The sequence below is a fragment of the Protopterus annectens genome, chromosome 1.part0 (assembly GCF_019279795.1).
Source record: "Protopterus annectens isolate FY-2018-M chromosome 1.part0, PAN1.0, whole genome shotgun sequence".
Lineage (NCBI taxonomy): Eukaryota > Metazoa > Chordata > Ceratodontiformes > Protopteridae > Protopterus > Protopterus annectens.
The window spans coordinates 520,620,078-520,641,716 of record NC_056725.1 but is presented as its reverse complement, the minus strand read 5'-3'; the positions used below and the strand labels follow the sequence as shown (position 1 = coordinate 520,641,716).

The 21,639-nt window shown below is 39.7% G+C and overlaps 1 protein-coding gene across 1 annotated transcript in view; it reads right to left on the bottom strand.

Annotated features, from left to right (window-relative positions):
• The window catches only part of LOC122789622 (serine/threonine-protein phosphatase 2A 56 kDa regulatory subunit delta isoform-like), a 1,584,804-nt gene that overhangs the window by 401,170 nt on the left and 1,161,995 nt on the right, over nucleotides 1–21,639 (bottom strand). Inside the window, exon 15 of the mRNA XM_044057373.1 lies at nucleotides 12,233–12,403. Coding sequence (XP_043913308.1) covers nucleotides 12,233–12,403 — 171 coding nt within the window. The remainder of the gene's footprint in view (nucleotides 1–12,232; nucleotides 12,404–21,639) is intronic.

Sequence of the window (21,639 nt, the reverse complement as noted above, 5' to 3'; positions counted from 1 at the left end):
ATGGGGGAGGGGTAGGGGATAGAAGGATCGATAACTAGAATAAAGAGAAAAAGGAGAAGGAAAGACAAAAAGGAACACTTATGTACTACGAAGCTTGGAGCAGTGGAAACCCACGCTGTTCAAACTGAGAGGCAAACAAGACATGGGGGGAGGAGGGACAGTGGGGCCTTACGGGTACGGGAGGAGCTTGGACTTTGGATCCGATGCTGGAGTATATGGCCGAGTTAGATCTGTGACGGATCAGAGTCCCTCAAGTTGAAGATCAAATGAAAACAACTTCAGATCTAAAATTATGTAGTTAACCATAAATGCTAGATCCATGATGTCTGTTTCATCTAGCTCAACAGATAGGTTTATCAGATACAATTAGATCGGACATCAGTGCCTTTTTTTCATCCTCTTCAATCTAGGGCTCAGCCATCTCCATTACCCACAAATTCTTTGCCCCAAGAATACTTCAGGTCGAGTTTGCCTACTTAGACCTAGTCATCATCTTCTTTTGGCTGTTCCCATTAGGAGTCGCCACAGCGGATCACCTGTTTCCATTTCTTCCTTTGCTCTGTCACACCAACCACCTGCATGTCCTCTCTCACCACATCCATAAACCTTATCTTAGGCCTTCCTCTTTTCCTGCTACCTGGTAGCTTCATCCTTAGCATCTTTTTCCCAATATACTCAGCATCCCTCCTCAGCACATGTCCAAACTAACGTAATCTTGCCTCTCTGGCTTTATCTACAAACCTTCCAACCTGGGCTGACCCTCTAATATACTTATTCCTAAGCCTGTCCACCCTCGTCACACCCAGTGCAAATCTTAATATATTTAACTCTGCCACATCCAGCTCAAACTCCTGCCTTTTTGTCAATGCCACTGTCTCCAACCCATATAACATAGCTGGTCCACTACCCTCTTGTAGACCTTCCCTTTCACTCTTACAGGTACTCGTCTGTCACAAATCACTCCTGACACTCTTCTCCACCCACTCCATCCTGCATGTACTCTCTTCTTCACCTCTCTTCCACACTCACCATTACTCTGAACTATTGAACCCAAGTATTTAAACTCATCCACCTTCGCCACTTCTACTCCTTGTATCCTCACCATTCCTCTATCCTCCCTCTCATTCACACATATATTCTGTCTTAGTTCTGCTGACCTTCATTCCTCTCCTCTCTAGAGCATATCTCTATCTCTCCAGGGTCTCCTCCATCTGTTCCCTACTCTCACTACAGATCACAATGTCATCTGCAAACATCATAGTCCACGGGGACACCCGTCTGTCCACCTGTCCATCACCATTGCAAATAAGAAAGGGCTCAGAGCTGATCCTTGATGTAACCCCACCTCCACCTTAAACGCATCCGTTACTCCCACCTAGTACTTCATCTAGTAGATGTGAAGAAATTTGAATAGCCTATCAAATATGAAATAGATGCGGAACCATCTCCAGGCTGAATTCAAGGCAAGGGCCATGGTCAGTGAAGAAATGTATCTCTTTTCTGAAGAAATGTCCAAAAGGTAGACCAGACAAACCCTGTACTAGTGTATCTGTTATTCTTTGTCTCAGAACAAATTCTTGCCAAACAGTTAATTCTTTCAGAGCTATTTTCAATTCTATTATAACACAGCTAGACAGATGAGGAGACTAAGGCACACTTAATATCTGTCCATTTTCTATACTCTTTTCAACCAATGTTATTTTTAATGTCCTTGTGACTTGTTCTTCTGGTTTCTGTCTGTGTCATGAAAAAGTCCATGGTTATTTCATGCCCTTTTTTGGTCCTCCTGTATCTGAAGACTTCAAAAAAGTGTCTCAACGTTATCTTTGCGTCACTTGACCCGACTATATTTTATTTATTTATTTCTGCATCTGAAAGCCAAGAAAGTCATCTTCCTTTTTTTCTATAACAGGATGCATTTACAGTAATGCCCACAGCTATATATTAATATCTAAGCTGAACATAGCTGTTCTTACAAAGCAAGCCATATTATTTTGAAAACTGCTGTTTGACCTTGCACATTTCCTTTTACTGTACACACAGTATATTGGGGAAAAGCATTTTAATTTACACAATATCTATCAATTCCCACTTTTTTTATTTAAGGCCCATGAAAATTGTAAGACAATTTACAACAGAATGTGATCTTCAGTACTTTGAATCCCTTGGTTTGTTGCAACATACAAATCCCTTGCATTCAATGCTATCTCTTTATACAATGTTACATTACCAATGGCTGTTACTTGATTAATACTTTTATTAACACAAATTTTATGACGACGATAAGAGCAATTAATGCGGAAATTATTGTACCCCACCATAGACACATAGCCATTATTACTCATCTATTTTTAACTGTTTTTATACTTCCTTAAGCAAGCTGTCAGTCTTGAAGTTACACACAAGCATTTCAAAATCTTGCCAAGTTAACCCTTGCTTTACAAGGCAAAACCTTGTATTAGAAACAAGCATATTTCTTTTGCATTGCATAATTTCATTATTGCTTTGGGAAAAGAATATTTACAGGAAAATGTGATCTTCTGCACTTAATAGCCTTTCTTCATTGTTAACAGTTACTTGTTTGACAGTTTTATAACACACCTGCTCTGTTATACCTGAGATAGCTCCATAAGTTGCATTTGCTATCAACTTTGTAACTTTCCATAGTGCCTTAGTGGCACCATACCAGTGAAAAATTCAGTTTCTGAAATAACACAGTTTCCTATGTCCAGCTGTTTTAAAATCTTTTCCTATTTTTTATCGTCATCCTCCCCCTTTTTCTGGTGATTTTGTACCATGTCCTCTGGTAATGTGTGAATAATTCTCATTATTGGAACTGCATACTCTATGTAACAGAATTTCTTTTCTTTCATCTCTTTCTTAAAAGTACTATGTTAACTCCTATGCTGTTTTTATTTTATAGTCAAGCTTTTTCACATGGCCATAGTTCTTTTGAAAACAGAGTATCCCTTTTTCTATTTTTATCAACTGTAAATTTTTTTTATGGCTGATTGTTTTATACATCTACTTTTATAAGATTTTTTAAACATAAAACCTGTATGTGTAACCTCTACAGGGACTGCATGTAATGGCATATGCCTTTGCAAACAAATTTTGCATGTCCAAAAATATACTGAAATCAGGTATCCGATCATGATGTCCCTCTTCTCATGACTTATTATATCTGAGTATCTCTCCCCATTTTTTCTTTGCAACTGTTTTAGATTGCCTTGTCTTGTTGATAGATTGCTATTATAGAAACAAATTTAAACTTTTGTAAGACTGTTAACAGACTGTTACTGTACTGATACTGTTTGATTGTTATTAACTTACACTGATTTTTATGAACCAACATGGTGTGCTGCTTTTGCTTGGATTTGTATTAGCTGAAAAATGCTATTTGTAATGACTCTGTACTTTACTACCTGTATGTATTGCTGTGTATTATTACCCGGATGGCAGTTACACCAGTTTGACTAATGATATTTCTGCTGTACTAGTTTGTTTATAAGACTGTTTGCTGTTATATTTTATGTAATAGATTCTTAACATATGACATTACAGTCACTGTTTTTTACCAATATTGATCCTGTTTGCTGTATGCATAAGCTGCCTTTGGAGACATACTATACTTTTAATGTGTGTGTGGGGGGGTTTGACCCTCTCTTGTTACTATAGAACCTTTTGTCATTTAGGATTTGTCATAGGTACTGCCTTAAATATTACTCCATTTCCAGACGTAGAGGTGGACTTGCATACCCAACATTTAATTGCATTGTTTAGTTTTGCATATACCATCTGCACTACTGTAAATGTTTTTACTGTATTTGTATTAACTAACTTTACACTGTATCTGTATTAACTTTACTTTAAATCTGTATGGCTGTAGGTTATGTCTGTCTGTATTCTGAATCTGTCCTGGCTTATTAAACCAGTAAAGTATTTTTCTGTCTTTTACTGTCCCCTTGGTTTAATTAACATCGAGTTTTGTGTACTAACATGGTCTTCCATTGCTTTAAAAGATCCCTGTACGTTGCTGCCAAATGGTAACCTGCATTTTGTTAATTTATTGCTTTAATGCCTATTGCCTGCCATGATCTGGTATTTCATAGGGTATACTTTATCTTGTATGTATCCCTCTATGTTTGTTCTTGGGACTGATTGTCCCTTATCTCCTTCTGACACAAACTGGCATGTGTAAATGCAAAAAAATTTAAATAAAGCGTTATTTGAAATAGACCACACAATGTATGTCAACCATTGTTTAAATGCCAACATACTGAAACAAAATTATTATTTTGTCTTGCCACTGAGGCAGAGTCTGTAATAAACAAGACTACTGAGATACATCAGCAGGAGAAATAACTGTCATTTCTGCTGAACCCTGCCCAATGTAAACCTTGCTGGGCTTCTAACTGTCTTGTCAAATTAACCTCTGTAGTTTGTGCCCTTAGTAAATGATTAAGTTAAACCAGAAATGTCATTATGCAAAGTCTGAATGCTATGCTGAGTCGGTTTCTCTAAATGGCATTATTGTCCCTTACTAATACTGATAGCACACTGTACTACGTTAGAACTTTTTTCTGTTTATGCATTTGCAATATTTACTATAACATTTTTATGTAGTCTATTACATTACTAACAATAATTGCATACACTTGTACTGTATGAGATTTAGGTGACTGCAGAAGGCACATTTAACTATTGTATATGTGAAGAACTAACAAAGCTAGAATCAAACAGATTGTTTATCAGAATAGGATATATCTTACGGTATGGCTTACATACTAGACTCCTGTGACAAGACAGACATAAGTTTGGAAAGTTATTTCCACATAAAAACAGTCTTTATGAATTGCTGTATATTTTGTGTGTGGATTACAGGCATTTATACATTTACAAACACAACTGTTATCTAATGTCTGAACATCAAACATTTCAGATTTACATTTCATGTCTGACACACAAGGTTTAAACCATCTAAATTTATATATACAATATGTGGGCACTGTAAAGTTAACTGTCTGTACTTGCATCCATGTTATAACTGTGAAGAAAGTGCCATAATTTATGCAGAAGACAAGCAGGTGATCAGGCTGAAGTCAATCTGGAAAAGGACGGTGTTTCTTTACAGATGAATTGTAGGTGGTTCGACGCAGGACAGCTTCCACACCGGTGCTCTGTGTCCACCAACGAAGTACTGGAACTGGAACTGCTTCTCTGTTAAAGCACTGGAACTGTCAGTCTGTTGAACTAACGCAGTAAGTAGTAGGGATCCCTCTGTAATATTAACTGCTGGTAACAGATATATGGTCACATCCACTGGCCAAGGCTCACCACTGAAGAAATGTTGCCACTGAAGAAAATGTCCAAAAGTAGACCAGACAAACTCCGTACTACTGTATCTGTTATACTTTATTTGTCTCAAAAACAAATTCTTGCCAAACAGTTAATTCTGTCAGAGCTATTTCAATTCTATTATAACACAACTAGGCAGATGAATAGACTAAGGCACAGAGTCTAAACGTCACTACTGAATGAAACATACTGTCCAGTTTATATACTCTTTTCAACCAATGTTATTTTTAATGTCCTTATGACTTGTTCTTCTGGTTTCTGTCTGTGTTATTTCATGCCCTTTTTTGGTCCTCGCTGTATCTGAAGACTTCACAAAAGTCTCTCCAAGTCATCTTTGCGTCACTTGACCCGTCTGTATTTTATTTATTTCTGCATCTGAAAGCCAAGAAAATCAACTTCCTTTTTTTCTATAACAGGATGCATTTACAGTAATGCCCACAGCTATATATTAACAACTAAGCTGAACATAACTGTTCATGCAAAGCAAGTCATATTATTTTGAAAACGGTTTGGCCTTGCACATTTCCTTTCACTGTACACACAGTATACTGGGGAAAAACATTTTAATTTACACAATATCTATCAGTCAGGTCCAAACTGATACGTCAAGGGCCACTATATGACAATTTAAGAAGGGGGGATGATGGAAGGAATGCTGAGCCAGACAGAACAAGACAAAGGATTAATGTTATAAGCACATAACTTTCATATCCAATGTCATCTTTTCTGTCCAATTCAGATAGGACAGATTCCCCAGCTTCTAAAATACCCTGGGTGGTCTCATGGAAGCATGTCCAGAAGAATGCTGGAGCCAATAATATTCAGGCTCTAAACTGCACATCCAGCTTGTAATGTGACACAAATGTGTTAACACTAGACAAAAGTAGTTGCAACACCATCTCATATATAGGGACTTTAGCAAAGTAAGCAGCAGAGGCTGCCTCCACTCTGGTTGAACAAGTCTTAAGTTTTTGTGGTAATACTAATTATCTTTGTTTTTTAGGAAATGGGTAATGTAGTCAGACAGCCACCTGGATAAAGTCACTTTAGAAATTCCTTGACCCAATTTGGCCCTTGAAAGGGAAAGAAAAAGCTGGTCTGTTTATCTAATGTCTTTGGTGTAATGCAGACAAACAGGCAAAATCTCAGTTGATGACAATATCTATTAAATGTAAAATATATTCCTCTTGGTTTGAAATGTTTAGGGAGAAAACTGGCAGGTTAATTGGTTAAGATTTGTTTTGGAGGCTACTTTAGGAAGAAAGTGTGGATTGGTCTGCAGTGATGACCTATTTCGTATGAAAAGTCAAGTAGGAAGGTCTGCGGGACAAATCTTGAAACTCAGAGATCCTCCTAATTGAGCTGACAGCTACTAGAAAAATTTTCTAAGACAGAAATTTTAGTTCTGCTGAGGATGCTGGCTTCAAGGGGGACCTTAGTAGGGCTTGAAGCATCACAGTTATATTCTCATTGCGAAAATGGATCTCTGATTGGAGGTCTGAGATGGAAAGTTCCCTCCCAACAGGCCTTAGAAATTTTCAGAGAGGCAACAGAGGCTTGGGTTTGGTCCCATGTGAAAGTTGGTTATGGCTGCGAATTGTACCGTGTCGAGAAACTAGTATCTTTCTAAAGCATACTTGCCAAAAAGTCTAAAACAGATAGCAAAGGTATTGAAAAAGGGTGCAAACCTTAGGAAGCAGCCAAAGTAGCAAAGCTCTTCCATTTGCTTGTGTAAACCTTCCAAGTACTAGGTTTAGACAAAATCTGTATAACTGATGTAGAAAGCCTGGTATCCCTTGGCCATCTGTGGAACTGGAGGAGCCATGCAGTTAATTTCAGGGTCTTTATGAATCAGTGAGGCTGTCCAAACAGGTGTAGTAGAAGGTCTGGATGAGGATCCAACACCCACAAATAATGCTTCAGATGAGGCCAGAGGAATGGGGGAACCATACCTCTCTGGGCCAAAAGGGCAGAAGGAAAATCACTGTTGCCTTGCACCTCATGGCTTTCTGAAGAAACCTGGTTATGAGTGGAAAAGGTGGGAAAGCATACAGGAAACCTGGGAGCCAACTGTCGACTAGAGCATACCTCGGTGACTGCCTCTCTGGGGAAAATGGGACAAAATATCTGCTGCACTTGCTGTTCAGGTGGGAGCCAAAAAAGCAGCAAGGCTAGTACCAGTGAATGAAAACCACAGTTGCCACTGACTGACTGAGGAACCACTCATGAGACAGAAGGATAGAACTACTCAGTCTGCCAAAACACTGGAACTCCCCAGGATGTGCACTGCCATCAGAAAGTCATGAGAACACATTGCCATTGCCACACTCTCATTGCGTCCCAGCATAATGGGTATGAACATGTTTCTCCCTTGCTTGCAGATACACCATACCGCTGGCTTGCTGTTCATCTGGATGATATCACACCCTCTGGGAAGGAATTCTAGAATGTCTGCAATGCAAGGAGGACTGTCCTAATCTCCAAGATGGTGATGTGAAGTCTGGTCTCTGACATCGACCATGTGCCTTAAACCATCTTCCCTTTGTAATGCACACCTCAACCCAAAAGGGAGATGTCTGTAATCACAGTTATCGGGGGTGGAAAGGTGAAAGGCTGACCCCATGCGATTATCAAGGAGATCAGCCTCACCAATGAATATGGCTCCTTCAAACTAGTGTAAGATGAATGGGAAATGAAGGGGTTGGTACAATGTTGAGCATTTTACAGTGTCCACTGCAGGACTCTGATGTAAAATCTTGTATGAGGAACTAATTTGACTGACCCAGCCTTTGACCCCAGCAAACAAAATAATTTCTGTCGGAGGGCTTGAATAAGATAGGACCTTGGAAGACATTTGTCATAGAGATAGGACTCTCGGATTCCAGAAGCCTAACAGTTAGTGATGTTGAAGCTAGGCTGCACCCTATGAACGCTGTTGTCTGTGATGGTGTCAATTGGCTTTTGGTTAGACTGACTGTAATACCCAGGTAAGGAGCTAAATGGAGCAAAAAGCCCGTACATTGGGTAATTAGATCCCTGGTGGGTGTGGTGAGGAGCCAGTCTTCCAAGCAGGGGAACACCTGAAACTCTTGCAATGTTAGATGCATTGTGACAGCTGCCATGCATTTGAACATTCTGGGGCTGGGGTGACACCAAAGGACAGTGCCCTGAACTCAAAATGACTGTCTTCCACTTGGAAACAGAGATACCTCCTGGACTACCTCACTGTCTTGAAATTAACAGGCATGCTGGAGATCTATCAAGCACATCTAGTCATCCTTCCTCTTAAGAGATAAAACAGACTGAATCATGACCATCTGGAACTTTGTCTGTTTCACAAATTGATTGAAGTGGCTTAGGTCCAGAATGGGGCTGAGGTCCCAGGTCTTTTTTGGAACAAAATAGAACCTTGAACAGAGTGTGGATCCTTGTTGGTCTGGTGGGACCTCCTGGATGACTCATTTTTGTAGCTGCATTGCTACCTCTGCTGCCAATTCCCAGAGACTAAGTGGAACACCCTTCTTTTTATCTTTTTTGAAGGAAAAGCAAAGGGAATGATATATCCTATGATGATTACCTTCTGCACCCACAAACCTTGAATGATGGCTAGCTAGGAGTGAGGGTGCAGGGATAAGTACCCCCAGACTGCTTCCAGGGTGTGGCAGGCAATAGTACAGAAATGCTGGAAAGGGTTTCTCATAAAGGGACCTCAAAGCCCTTGATTCTGTGGTCGCCATCTGCCTCTGTGGTTAAATCCATTCGCTGGAGTTACTCTGTCCCTCCAACCCTGGGGGAATCTGTTAGCAAAGTTTCTTTTTTTTCCCCAAACAAGAAACATCTTTATTAAATTATCACTTATGACATAGGCAAACAAATTTCTATAAATGAAAATAAACCATACTGACATTTTCAGTTGCAAACATTCTGCATCATTTATAATCTATTCAGTCACCATCAGTCAAACATTACAGAGGTCATTCAGTTCCTGCATTTCCTTAAACCCAATTCCTCCTCCAGAAAACTATTCTACATGCACTGTTCCCGCAATTCCTATTTTCTAGGTAATTTGTTCCTACCCTTTTCTAAAATCCCATTTTCAGTTGTTTTATCTCTATTATATTCCCACTTCCAGTTGCTTTACCTCTGCTACTATATTCACGGTACAATTAGTTTAGACATTGATTTCCATGGTCTAGCAATTTTTTTTGGTAGCCACCAGAATTAAAATCCACAAGGCCTTACTATATCTGGGCAATTCTGATTCTGCATCACAGCTCAAAAAAATCACTTCCTTAGTTACACCAATTTGCTCACCCAGTATTTCTGACAGAGTAGTCCGCAAAGATTTTTTAAAGTGTGCCACCTCATTACACTCCAAAAAACTATGTTCCCAATTGACTTTTTCTTCCCAGTCACACCTCCAGCATTTGCAGTCTAGTTGAGGAAAACTTCTTTGGAGTCTGCTTAGAGTATAAAAATACCTGTGCAAATACTTCCAGGCAAATATTCTAAAGTCAGCCAAAATTTATTGAGCAAAACCCTGAGATTTTCAAAATCACAGTTCTTTCCCACCCTTGTGGTTCTAGGAAAGGTCCTTTAGGGAGTGGAAAAGTATACGCTTATGGCAGACAGGATCTTGCCCTCCTGCTTGTTTCTGGTGAGTGTTGAGTGTATTTTTTAGCTTGGGTCCAAATAGTGTTATACCATCAAAAGCAGCATTAACGAAGGATGTCTTGAAACGTTCTGCAAAATCTCAGAGACACATCCAGGTGTGCTGATGAATATCACTGCTGGTGCCTGCTACTCTCGACGTGCTATCAGCCACTTTGGAAAGCATATGCATGTAAATGCTGGATACAGACTGAAAGGTAGACAGCTATGACTCCACAGTTTCTGGATGTCAGTAGGCAGGCTACCCTGCTGGGATCTGGAGAATTATTTTGTAAGCTCCCTCTATAAAGGAGTAATCTGAGTCAAGTAGTTCAGTATGCAGAACAGCAAATAAAGCGCAAGTTCTTTTCCCAAATTTGCCCAGTGCCCATGACTCACTGTTAGGGGGTGGACAGATGTGTTCTCTTCGTAGAGCAATTTTCTCATGGCTGCAGCAACAACATGGCATCTACTGGGAGACCCTTGCTCCAACAGGACCCATTTCTGGGGGCAAACAATATTAATGTTGGTTTTCCTGGGAATAGACTACTCCACATCGGATTCCTTCCAAGCCTGCTGAAAGACCATGCCAATGAGCTGTTCAGCAGGCAGGACCACCCAGGAGGTAGAAGAGCCAGCCCTGAATGCCTTAAAGAACACAGATTCCTCTGGGGAGGGAGAGTTCAGAGAAACTTCCACATCATTCTATCAATGTCAGCTTCCGAGAGACTTCTCCATGATCTGAAGGAAGATGTCACTAAAGGTGGTCTGGAGGATCTGTAAGTGGGTCTAACCTGTAGTATGGGAGTGTAGAACTGAGGAACAGCTGGATACAGAGAGAAACCACAAGGTGGAGGTGACGAACTGATACTAGGCTGCTCCTCAATGGAAGGATCTGAGTGTCTTGGGGTCTTTTATGTAGGGCCTGAGAGGCCTGATACATCCAGATAGCTCCTTCAGGATTTTATTTTTTGTTTCTCTTTTCCCTACTTTTTCTCTTTGCTCCTCTCCTCTTTTCTTTTTCCCTTAGCTGTCCTAGGCCTTTCTGACTTTTTTGTAATAGTAGAGGCAGAATCACAATCTGAAACTGTCAGATCTCCCATTTGGGCAGGGAGAACACCTTTGAGTACAAGTTTGCTTCTTCTACACCAACAATATATCCCTGGCCCTGAAGGAGGAGCAAGAATTGCACTCGACATTTAAATGATCTCCCCCTAAACAGTGAACACACACAGTGTGAGGACCCTGTGGTAGGATCTTGTGCCTACAGGCACATTTTTTTAAAACCAGAGGCCTTGTCAGCCATAATGTAGGAACAAAATCCTAAAAAAAAGACAACCACCACAGCAGAAAAATAGCTAGCAACAATAATACAATTAAATAGACTAGAAAAACGTCAGTAGACTAGCAATACCTGGGAGAACAATTATCTAAATATAATAAACATATTATTGTTAGTTTATTGTAGGGGAGGAAAGCCGTAGAAATCAAAGCTTAAATATAGTCTAACTACACTACACAAAGGGAAAAAACCCCCCACAAAGAACAACAAACTGCTAAGGAAAGTAAGAAATGCACATATCTAAATAGTTGAGCTCTGAGCTTTCACAATCGTGGTTTGACCAAACAGGTGGCTAACGACATATGGGGTATTTTTGAGAGGAGGGAATTATGGGTAGGGGAGGAACCTCAGCCCTGGATCCAAGAGCCTGAAAAAAGGTGCTGAGGTTGGATCCGATCAGCTCTGATAACCCATCTGTTGAGATGGACAGAAACGACGACAATGGATCAAGCCCTTCCTTATACAGCCAGGGAAGATCCTTGCTCTTGGAGGTTCGAATGGCCATAACACTACAAACAATACTTCTAAGTAGGACTAAGCTCCAGCTGGTCTTCTCACAAATGTTAAAAGTTTCCATCCCACATGTATAAAAAGGAATGTATAACTAAAATTTGGCAAACTTGAAAAACCCAAACTAATCCAAAGATAGTGCAACTGCAACACGTTTCACCAGGGACAGGAATGACCGATATCCAAACTGAACATGTAAGGCCGCAATGCAGCTCTGCTAGTAATCATCATAAATGACACAGAGGTCAGCTTAACGGGTCTCACTAGATATGCTCTGATGACAGTAATGAAGTATACTAAGAAACTCCATTTGTGGGAGTACAGTTTCAGCAACAATATCAAAACACAACATTCTCTAACTTGTATACACACCTGAAAATGAGGACTTGAAACACATTTGGCTAGTTGTCTGAAGAGTGGTTCCATAACCTTTACAAACTCTGATGGCTCAATAACATCAAGAATCTCTTCTAGTTCATTCAAGAACATAACTTCTTTTGGACTGTGAGTTTTTGGCCAGAATTTTAACAATCCTATAATCACCTGTAGATACATAAAAACAGTGATTTAAAAACAAATCTACTACTACTTCACTTGTGTACTTATAAACTGTTTACGCATGCAGGTTTATAACAGTCTTTAACATAACCCATTTAAATTCAAGTGTAGAGCCAAACTCCGTGTACTCCTCACATACAAAATGATTTTGGTTAAGTGAAAAATGCAGTTAAATACAAACAATTATTCTGGTTAACTGCCAAATTCAGTTAAATACAAAGTTAAGTTTAAGTGTAAACAGCTGAAAACATTTTCTTACAATTGCTACATGTGCAAGCATGAGTCACCATGAAATATTGAATTCTAACAGCATGCTACCACCAGAATGACAGTCTCTCCTTGCTTGTTATCCTGCTTGTTTTCTGAAATGTTGAAATTCAAAATGGACTGTGTATAGTGTAAATATTGTAAACAACTTTGTTTTTATTGTTAACTCTAGCTCTACAACATTTCTCTATATACACAAGAATCTAATAAGCATAATGGTCTGCAACAAGCATATGTTTGCTCCAAGAGCATTTAAACGCACTTAACTTTGCATTTGCTCTTATGTATTCCATGCTTCTTGGTCATTCATGTTGTTTACTTATGTTTACTTTTAGGTCACAGCTGAAAACAGTCTTTGGGATCAACCCATCTTCCCAGTTACCAAACAGTAAATAAATAAAATGAAACTGTAGTGTGCAAACTCCAACTGCTGCTTCTGCCATTTTATAATAATAGGTCTTAGTCTATCTTGTATTTTGTTGAACATTAATGTTTTCTGTCCTCTTAGCCATATTGGATTTGGGGACTGAAAAGATTCAACACTTCAAACAGGTGTTTTAAATATACACCAGATACTGCATTTCTGTAACTACTTACGTTACCTGGCACATTCTGTGACTGTTACACATCACAAGACTTAACGGCTAAATGCAAAAAGCCAATATTTTTAAGAAATTATCAAATATCAAAAGGCAACCTGTCTTTAATAAGAATAAGACTTGTATGGTCTACTGCTGAAAACATTCGGGCAGTTGCGTACCTACCACAACTAAAACTTCCCGTATACGTCTGTTATTAACATCAATTTACAGATCATTTTCTTCCTCAAAGTCCTTGGATATTCAGACAGAGGCCCAGCTGCTCATCTCTCTATTTGAATAAAAGGAAGCTGATCGAATCTTCCAGCAGGCCCTAATCCTACCAAATCTTGTTGCAACATTAACTCCTGCATGCTGTGTCCTGAGGCAGTTTCAGTACACGTACAGTTCTGTATAAGACTGTAGCTTAAGGAACTGCAAAGGGTAGGCCATGTTTATTACTGGTGTCAGCTGCTGAGCTACGCTACTGTAGTTGAGTCTCATGTCCTCTCCAAGGAAGGCAACACTAGTCTCTGGTCGCTGAACCTCACCCCTGCCCTATTACAACCCCCCCCCCCCCCAAACACCTCTACATCAACTACTAATTAGGCTTGCCTCATTTCAATCTTGACTACTCAACTTTTGCAAATTCTACATATAATTTACATTTAATATTTACAGGTGTGAAGAGAAGGAGTTAGTGCCAAGTGAGAGATAGCAAGACATCAATCGACCAATATTTGATCCTCCCTCTAACCTTAAGAAAAGAATGAAAGAGAAAGTATGATCAATAACTCAACAGAAAATAAAAGCTGAAATTTAACATCAGTACTAAAAAAAAATTACAAATAGCTATTAATTAACATCAGTAGGAGGAAACAAAGGGAAAAAATGACAGTGGTAGAAAAAATGGGGAAGGGAAACAGTCCATCTGTATCATCACTTTACAGAAAAGAAATGCTAAGTGACAACTCTTTATACTGGAAATTCTGACCTGGTAAGATGGCAGATCTCCCAGATGTAATATAACACACACACACACACACACACACACACACACACACACACACACACACACACACATTTATTATTTATTTACTTACATTTGTTTACCTGGAAATTCCGACTGGACACAGGTCCTTTTTCAGCGGAGGCCAGGGGAGAAAAGCTCCACAGAATGACATGGTAGATGGTAAACAATAACAATCAAGGTAGTTATACAGAAGAGGTGATCATGACATGGAGAAAAATAGGAGCAAATTCTGCACAATTGAGTAGTAAGCTTGAGAAAAAGAAGGAAGTAAAACACAGTGCTACAAATTTTCTAAACAGTAACTAGATAACAATAATAACAGACTAAATGACAACTAAATCCTGAAAGGATTAACAAGCAGTGAGTAATCTTCAGTTCAGTTTTATACTGATGGAGGGAATGCTTTATATAAATCTGGGAAAGGAGAGAAGGGTTTAAAGGGGGGTTAATTAGTCAGGGTTTGGACAAGGACAACGCCAGTGAGAAATTAAGTGAGATTTAAGTGCAGTCTTGAAAAGACTGCAGGAAGGAAGGGTAGTTATGGTAGTGGGAAAGTTGTTCCAGAGCTTGGATATAGCGCAGGAAAATAGTGCTTCACCTGCTGAGCTTTTGGCTTTGGTGACCTAGAGTAGAATTTTGTTGCAAGAGCATAGCGGTCTGGAAGAGTGATAGGGTTGGAGAATTGTATGGAGAAATGGGATTTGGAGAGGGTGGTTTACTAGCTTATGAGCAAAGGTGAGTTGAGTTTGGTGTAGGAGTTGTGGGAGTTCAAGCCAGTCAAGGTCTCTAAGGGAGACACAGTGGTGGCTGTGGTAGGAGGCACCAGTGGCAAATTTTGCAATTTTATTGTAGCAGGCTTCGAGTTTGTTTAGGTCTAACTGTCTAAGATTTGTAAGTATGGGTGATGTGTAGAGTAGGGTGGAGATTAGTTGGGAATTGGCGACAGAGATTCTTGCTAGTTTGGTGAGGTATTGGCTTCTATATAAGGCACCCAGTTTTTTGTGAACTTTATTTATTGTTAGTGATATGTGGGTGTCAAACTTGAGATTATTCTCTATCTGTACTCCAAGTAGTTTTGTGTGGACTATTGGTAAAATGGAGGTATTATCTATTGGTATGAATAGTGAAGTGTGGGGTGTTTGGGATAGAGTTGGAGGACTGGAATATGAGGAGTTTGATTTTATTTGGATTGAGGAGAAGCTGGGCATTAGATGGCCAGCTTTCAACTGAAGAGAATGAATCTGGGGTGATCTGTTGCAGTTCTGTTAGAGTTGGGGCTGAGCAGATGAGGGTGGAATCATCTGCATACTGTATAAGGGAGGCATGTTTGGTGGCAGTGTGCAGGTTGTTGGTGAAAAGGGAGAAAAGTAGCGGGCCAAGGATGGAGCCTTGGGGAACCCCAAGAGTAACAGGGAGGTGAGGGGATAGATTGTTGTCCCAGAGGTGAGGGGATAGATTGTTGTCCCAGATGACTGATTGCTGATGGCCTTGTAAATAGCTGTGGAGCCAGTTTGTGGCTGGTGAGGAAAAAGAGAGGACGGACAGAGCAGAGAGTAATAGATTGTGTGACTCAATGTCAAAGGCTTTCAATAGATCCAGAAATACAGCAGTGGAGAGGAGGCCATTGTTTTTGTGATGGAGGACCGTGTTGGTGAAGGAGTAAAGAGCAGTTGTTGCGCTGTGGAGTGGTCTGAAACCATGCTGGGTATTGGATAGGAGGTTACTGTTATGGAGGAATTTGGAGACCTGTGAGATGATGCATTTTTCAAGTATCTTGGAGAGGGGGGAGAGGATGGCAATGGGGCGGTAGTTGGAGAGGTCAGTGGAGGGGCCACCTTTGTGGAGGGGAATGATGTGTGATATTTTCCATAGCATGGGTACATAGGATTCAGATATGGAGCAGTTGATTAATATGGAAATAGGATAAGCTAGGACATCAGCTGCTATCATTAAGTATTCAGAGGGCATGTTGTCAGCTGCTAGTTTTGTGGGTTTTAGTTTTGTCAGGAGTCTATTTATAGACGTGGGTGTGTGTGTATGTATATTACATATATTATATATATATATATATATATATATATATATATATATATATATATATATACATACATACACACACACTCAAACACATATCTATATATATTACATCCCTCTCTCTCTCTCTCTCTCTCTATATATATATATATATATATATATATATATATATATGTGTGTGTGTGGGTTTTTGTGCGTCTCTCTCTCACTCTCTCTCTCTATATATATATATATATATATATATATATATATATATATATATATATATATATATATATAGACACACACACGTTGTTTGTCTTTTCGGCTTTTCCTGGTTAGGGGTCGCCACAGCAGAACTCCAGAACTCTGGTCCGCTTATGACTGGTAGTCGATTTTTATGGTGCCGAGTTGCCAGCCTGATGCTCAACCTTCAGCGAAGGCATGCCCATTCATGCATGTCTTTTGGAGGCCACTCAACCGTGGGGAGGACATGCAGACTCCACACAGAAGGCACTCCAGTCGAGAATCGAACAGGAGAACGTCTTGCTGTGAGGCAACAACGCTACCGCTGTACCACCGTGGCTTACACACACACACGCACACACACACACACATATATATATATATATATATATATATACACACACACAAATCCATATATTTTTACAGGCTGCCATGATACAGAAACTAAAGAAAAGAAAAAAAAGACACACAAGCCAAGTACTTACTACAACGTTGGATTCATCTAATCTCTGTCAGGACACAGGTAACAGATGAACTGGCCGCCTTGGCATCTTTCAGCCCAGCAACAATACTCCTTGAATACTCCAGTTCCTCCTCTTGTGCCTTTAACCCTTGCTCCAAGGACGACGACTCCGGATTAAGTAAGAAATACAGCTAGCTACATCCCAAACTGAAACACGCACACACAGAAAATAACCTTAGAGCACTTGAAGAAACAAACAGGTTTCTGGAATTCTTACAGGTCCTTTCAGAAGAGGCAATTTGGTGGGGGAAGGTGGGTGAATATTCAAGCTGAGACCAGATAAATAGTACAGTTGTGTAAGTAAACTTAAAGCAACTGTGAATGTTTGCATGATCACTGCAGCAGTAGCCTATGCTATATGGGTTATTATAGAACACTGGACTGTTGCATCCTATGCAGGATATAACTTATACAGCTTAGGCTACTGGAGCAGTGATAAATATGAAGAACATCATGATGCAGTGAATATGCACAGTGAAGGAAAGGATGCAAAAGAAGCCTTCCTTTCCCTTTACAACTAATAAGAGGTGGAAGCTGATCCCTCTCATTCGAAAGGAGGGATAGTCTCTGCAGACACTTTGAAAAGCAAAGTGTAAGCCTGTCTCAAGACATCTGCACAAATGACTCCGTCTCTAGCTAAAGCCCTTTTGAGAGGATGTTCTAAAGGCACTAAAGATGTGGCCATCCATGATACTATCTCGTAACTGCTACACTTTCAACAGATCCCTCTAAGGCAGTCTCACAGTACTGGTGCCTCAAGAAAATACCTAGACAGTAGGTATTAACGTGATGCTCACATCTTGGGAGATCTCATCAGTATAAGTAGTGTGTGTGTGTGTGTGTGTGTGTGGTACAACACTTAAGGGTTTTCTTCATCTGTGAAAGGGCTACATACTTCTTTTTGGTTTAGAATACCTTAAAAGATGACAGTCTGTGTGTGCTGTTGGGGGGGGGGTGCTGTTGAGGAATAATAATGGCCAACTGCAGTGATGTCTTGTGTCATCTTCTGGAAGGCCTCAAGATTCTCTGAAGGCCTCCCTAAAAAAGGTGCATCCAGAATTTTTTTTTTTTAATACTTTACTTTTGTTGACCATGGTAATTCCCACTAAGCTTGTACTATTTTCAAGGTAGACATGAGATAGTATTCCCAATGACTAGGAAACATTTGGGCAGAGCACCAAGAAAATTCCCTACTCTACCTCTGACAATGGAGATTGTGGGCAACTGTTTGTTATATTAAGACATCATGGGTTTGGAGAGAACATTTTGAGAATAAAAGGGAGTTTACATAAGAAATGCACAGTATCCTTAATCAGTGTAAGAGAAAAAAAACAGTGAAATAATGGAATGCAGCTAGCCCTTTATTATTTGGTCTGGTTATAAACAATAATTAAGGAGCTAACAGGACATATATGAAGGTCTGAAGGTTCCACCGTACTACAAATATGAAGATGCCATTACTACAGTAGTAGACATGTTAAATTAAATATGCAATAGATTTGTTACAAGAATTAAGTAAAGTAGGCTTGAGAGTGAAGATGCAGAAGAGTAAGGGTATAAACTAAAATAACAGATAAGGGAATAATTACTTATGAAAATTAGACAAAAGGTTTGAGTATACAGAATGGAGAAAGGCAAGTTGTGGCATCATATTCCAGTAGAAATGGAACTGTAAATGTTAGGCATATTTTCCCGCTTATGTGGCTCACAATTTAATTTGATTAGATGAAACATCAATTACAAGGTGGAAGATCAAGGACTGGTATTGATTAATCTTACATCTCATTATACATCTTGGCATAAGAGGTCTTGGTGGAACCTCATCACTGCAGGCCTACTGAGTACTGCTGGACCTTGGGGGTATGGACTTCTTGGTCTTGAGTATTGCCATCAAGCTCAAGGCAATGGTCTCAAAGGGACCTCTACAGAGCAGGGCCACCTATAATCTTGCTTCAGATGTTTGAATGGGGCTGGATGCTGCTTAGGTGCCATACCAACACAGAAAACATGACTAAAATTTATCCCTCACTAGTGGAGGATATGATGCCTGGGATCTGAGGTCAACTCTAGGATGGACACACCCATGATGTCATGACCAATCTCTATCCTCTGCTTTGTTCCTTTTAAGTGCTGCCATTTTCTAAGAAATGAGGCAGGACAAAAGATCCTCCCAACTGCACCTTCAGGTGCCCAGGAGGAAATGAATAGTGCATAAGGCAGTGCTTCACATCATGTTTCTCATGCAAGTAATACATCATCAGTATACCCTGCCATGATCTGGGGGACACAACAGCACTTCAGTAACGTAACTGTGTTAGGCATAAAATGCTGGAAACTTTTAAATGACATATTTGGACAGAGGTCTGAAATATGTAAACAGAAGAATAAAAATTTGAGTTCGGGGCTAGGCAAAGTCACAGAGGGTGGTACATGACACTGCATGAGCTGGGAGAGAATGCATCTATTCCCAGAATACATCAACTTCACAGGAAAAAAAGCTAAACTGATAAAGGAAGAAAAGATATTCCAAGAGCAGTCCCATGAAGGGTGGACCTAGACATTAGACTACTTGGCTTATGCAACACTATGAGTCGGTGGTTAAGCAGCTTCAGAGTCCGGGGTTCAATCCTGATCTCCCATCACTGTCTAGGTAGAGTTTACATGTTCACTCTTTATGTGCTGGATTTTCCCTGGATCCTCCAGTTTACTTTCACATTCCAAAACATGATAGTCGACTAGTTAGTCCAAGGTATCCAACAGATACTATTTTTATCCTTTCCTTGTGTCCTGGACTGTCAAAAGGATCTGAGGCTGACCAGTTTATTTATCCACTTAGCAAATAACTAAAAACAGACTTTTTGGCTGATGACAAAGGTACAGAATGAAATTGAGAAATGCAAAAAAATGTTAAATCATATTGAAAAGTGATCAAACGTCTTGTTTATAGTCACCAGTACACTAATAATTTCAATCAGGCAGAGAAATGGAATCTGAAAAAACAAACGAAAAACACAGCTAAACAAATTACCTCTGAGGAGCCTCACGTGATATACCAGACCATAGTGATACTGATCTCAAGTCTCTCATTCTCTGTCATGTATGATAGCCACTTCTGACCCACTTCATCTAGAAACTCCGACTCCATTTCTTTTATCTTGTAACCAAGGTAAGCCCATTAGACACCAGTATTCCTTTTCAGGGGTGACCCAACAGCACTGTCTGGTTAAGTGACTTGCTCAGAGTCAAACAATAAGCAAATGAAAAAGTAAGGAATCAAACCACATACCCCTTAATACAGGCTCATTAAAAGCTCAGAGCTTTAATTCTTTGTGTTAACTATCAAAGGATGAACTACGCTATCAACAGAGACATAGAAACAATACTACAGAAATGACCACTGCGTCCCCTAAGATGCCTAGATGGCTACATATTTAAGCACACACACAAGTTCGTGCCACCCTCTACCAGCATTTAATAGTCCTTCCTCCTGAATTAAGCAGGTTTGCTCATAACTCTGGTATATACTTGTGTCTACTCATCCAATCATCAAGACTAGCCATGAAGGAAAACAGCATGACCACTAAATAAAGATGTGCATGGAGCACTGTGATTACACCCCAATATCAGGGAAAGAAAAACTTGTAGAGAGCTACTACAGCGAGAGACCCAATCTTAACAGCACATAGGGGAGGTATGTAACAATTGCGACATATCCCCAAGTGCTGTCATGGTCAGGTCTTCCCTTAGGGATTTTTCTTGCCTCTCAAATGTCCCAGGGTACTTTTTCTCACTAAGGATTACAGTCAGTTAAATATGTCATAAATACAATTTCAATCTTCTTCTTGTTCAGAAAATGTGCTGTTCCATTAACTGTTTAAATGAATTAGAGCAATTTTTAAAAACTGTCACTGATTTTCTTCATTTCCACTCCCCCCCCCCAAACTCGTACTGAAATAAATAAGCTGATACGTCTGCTGCTGTTTATATGACAGTGCTTGCTAAGCGCTTTTTTGACTTTCAAAGCCAGTAAAACACTTAGCATTTTTTTCCAGTAGTACATGGAGCAGATAATTCTTTGTAGTGCATGAAGCTTTACGACCAGGTCTTCGATCATAACCTTTGTGTGTTCTCGACGTGTATGCCCAGATTCACCTCTTCGGCTTCACTCTCGTGGTGAATTTCTTTTGATCCATGTCTCAGACGTTTAATAAAGCGGTTATGATAGGAAACCAGACTACAATCCTCTACATTACAGATGAGCAGTGGAGGGAAGTGTGTCCTTCTAGATATGCAACTAAACCAAGAAAATTTAAAATTCTTGCATGGAAATGTTTATACAAATATTTCTATATCACCAAGAGTCTTGGAAAAAAATGTTCCCCTAGACAAGAGGGATATGTTGAAGATGTGATAGTTCAGAACTGGGTTCGGTCTGAAAAGTAAGGGAGATGCTTCAGTACAAAAATGACTTGAATAATACACAAAGTCTTATACTTGGAAGAGATTTTACCCCAGTATAGACATGTCTTTGTTAAGCTGGGGTAAAATAAAAAAAACATTT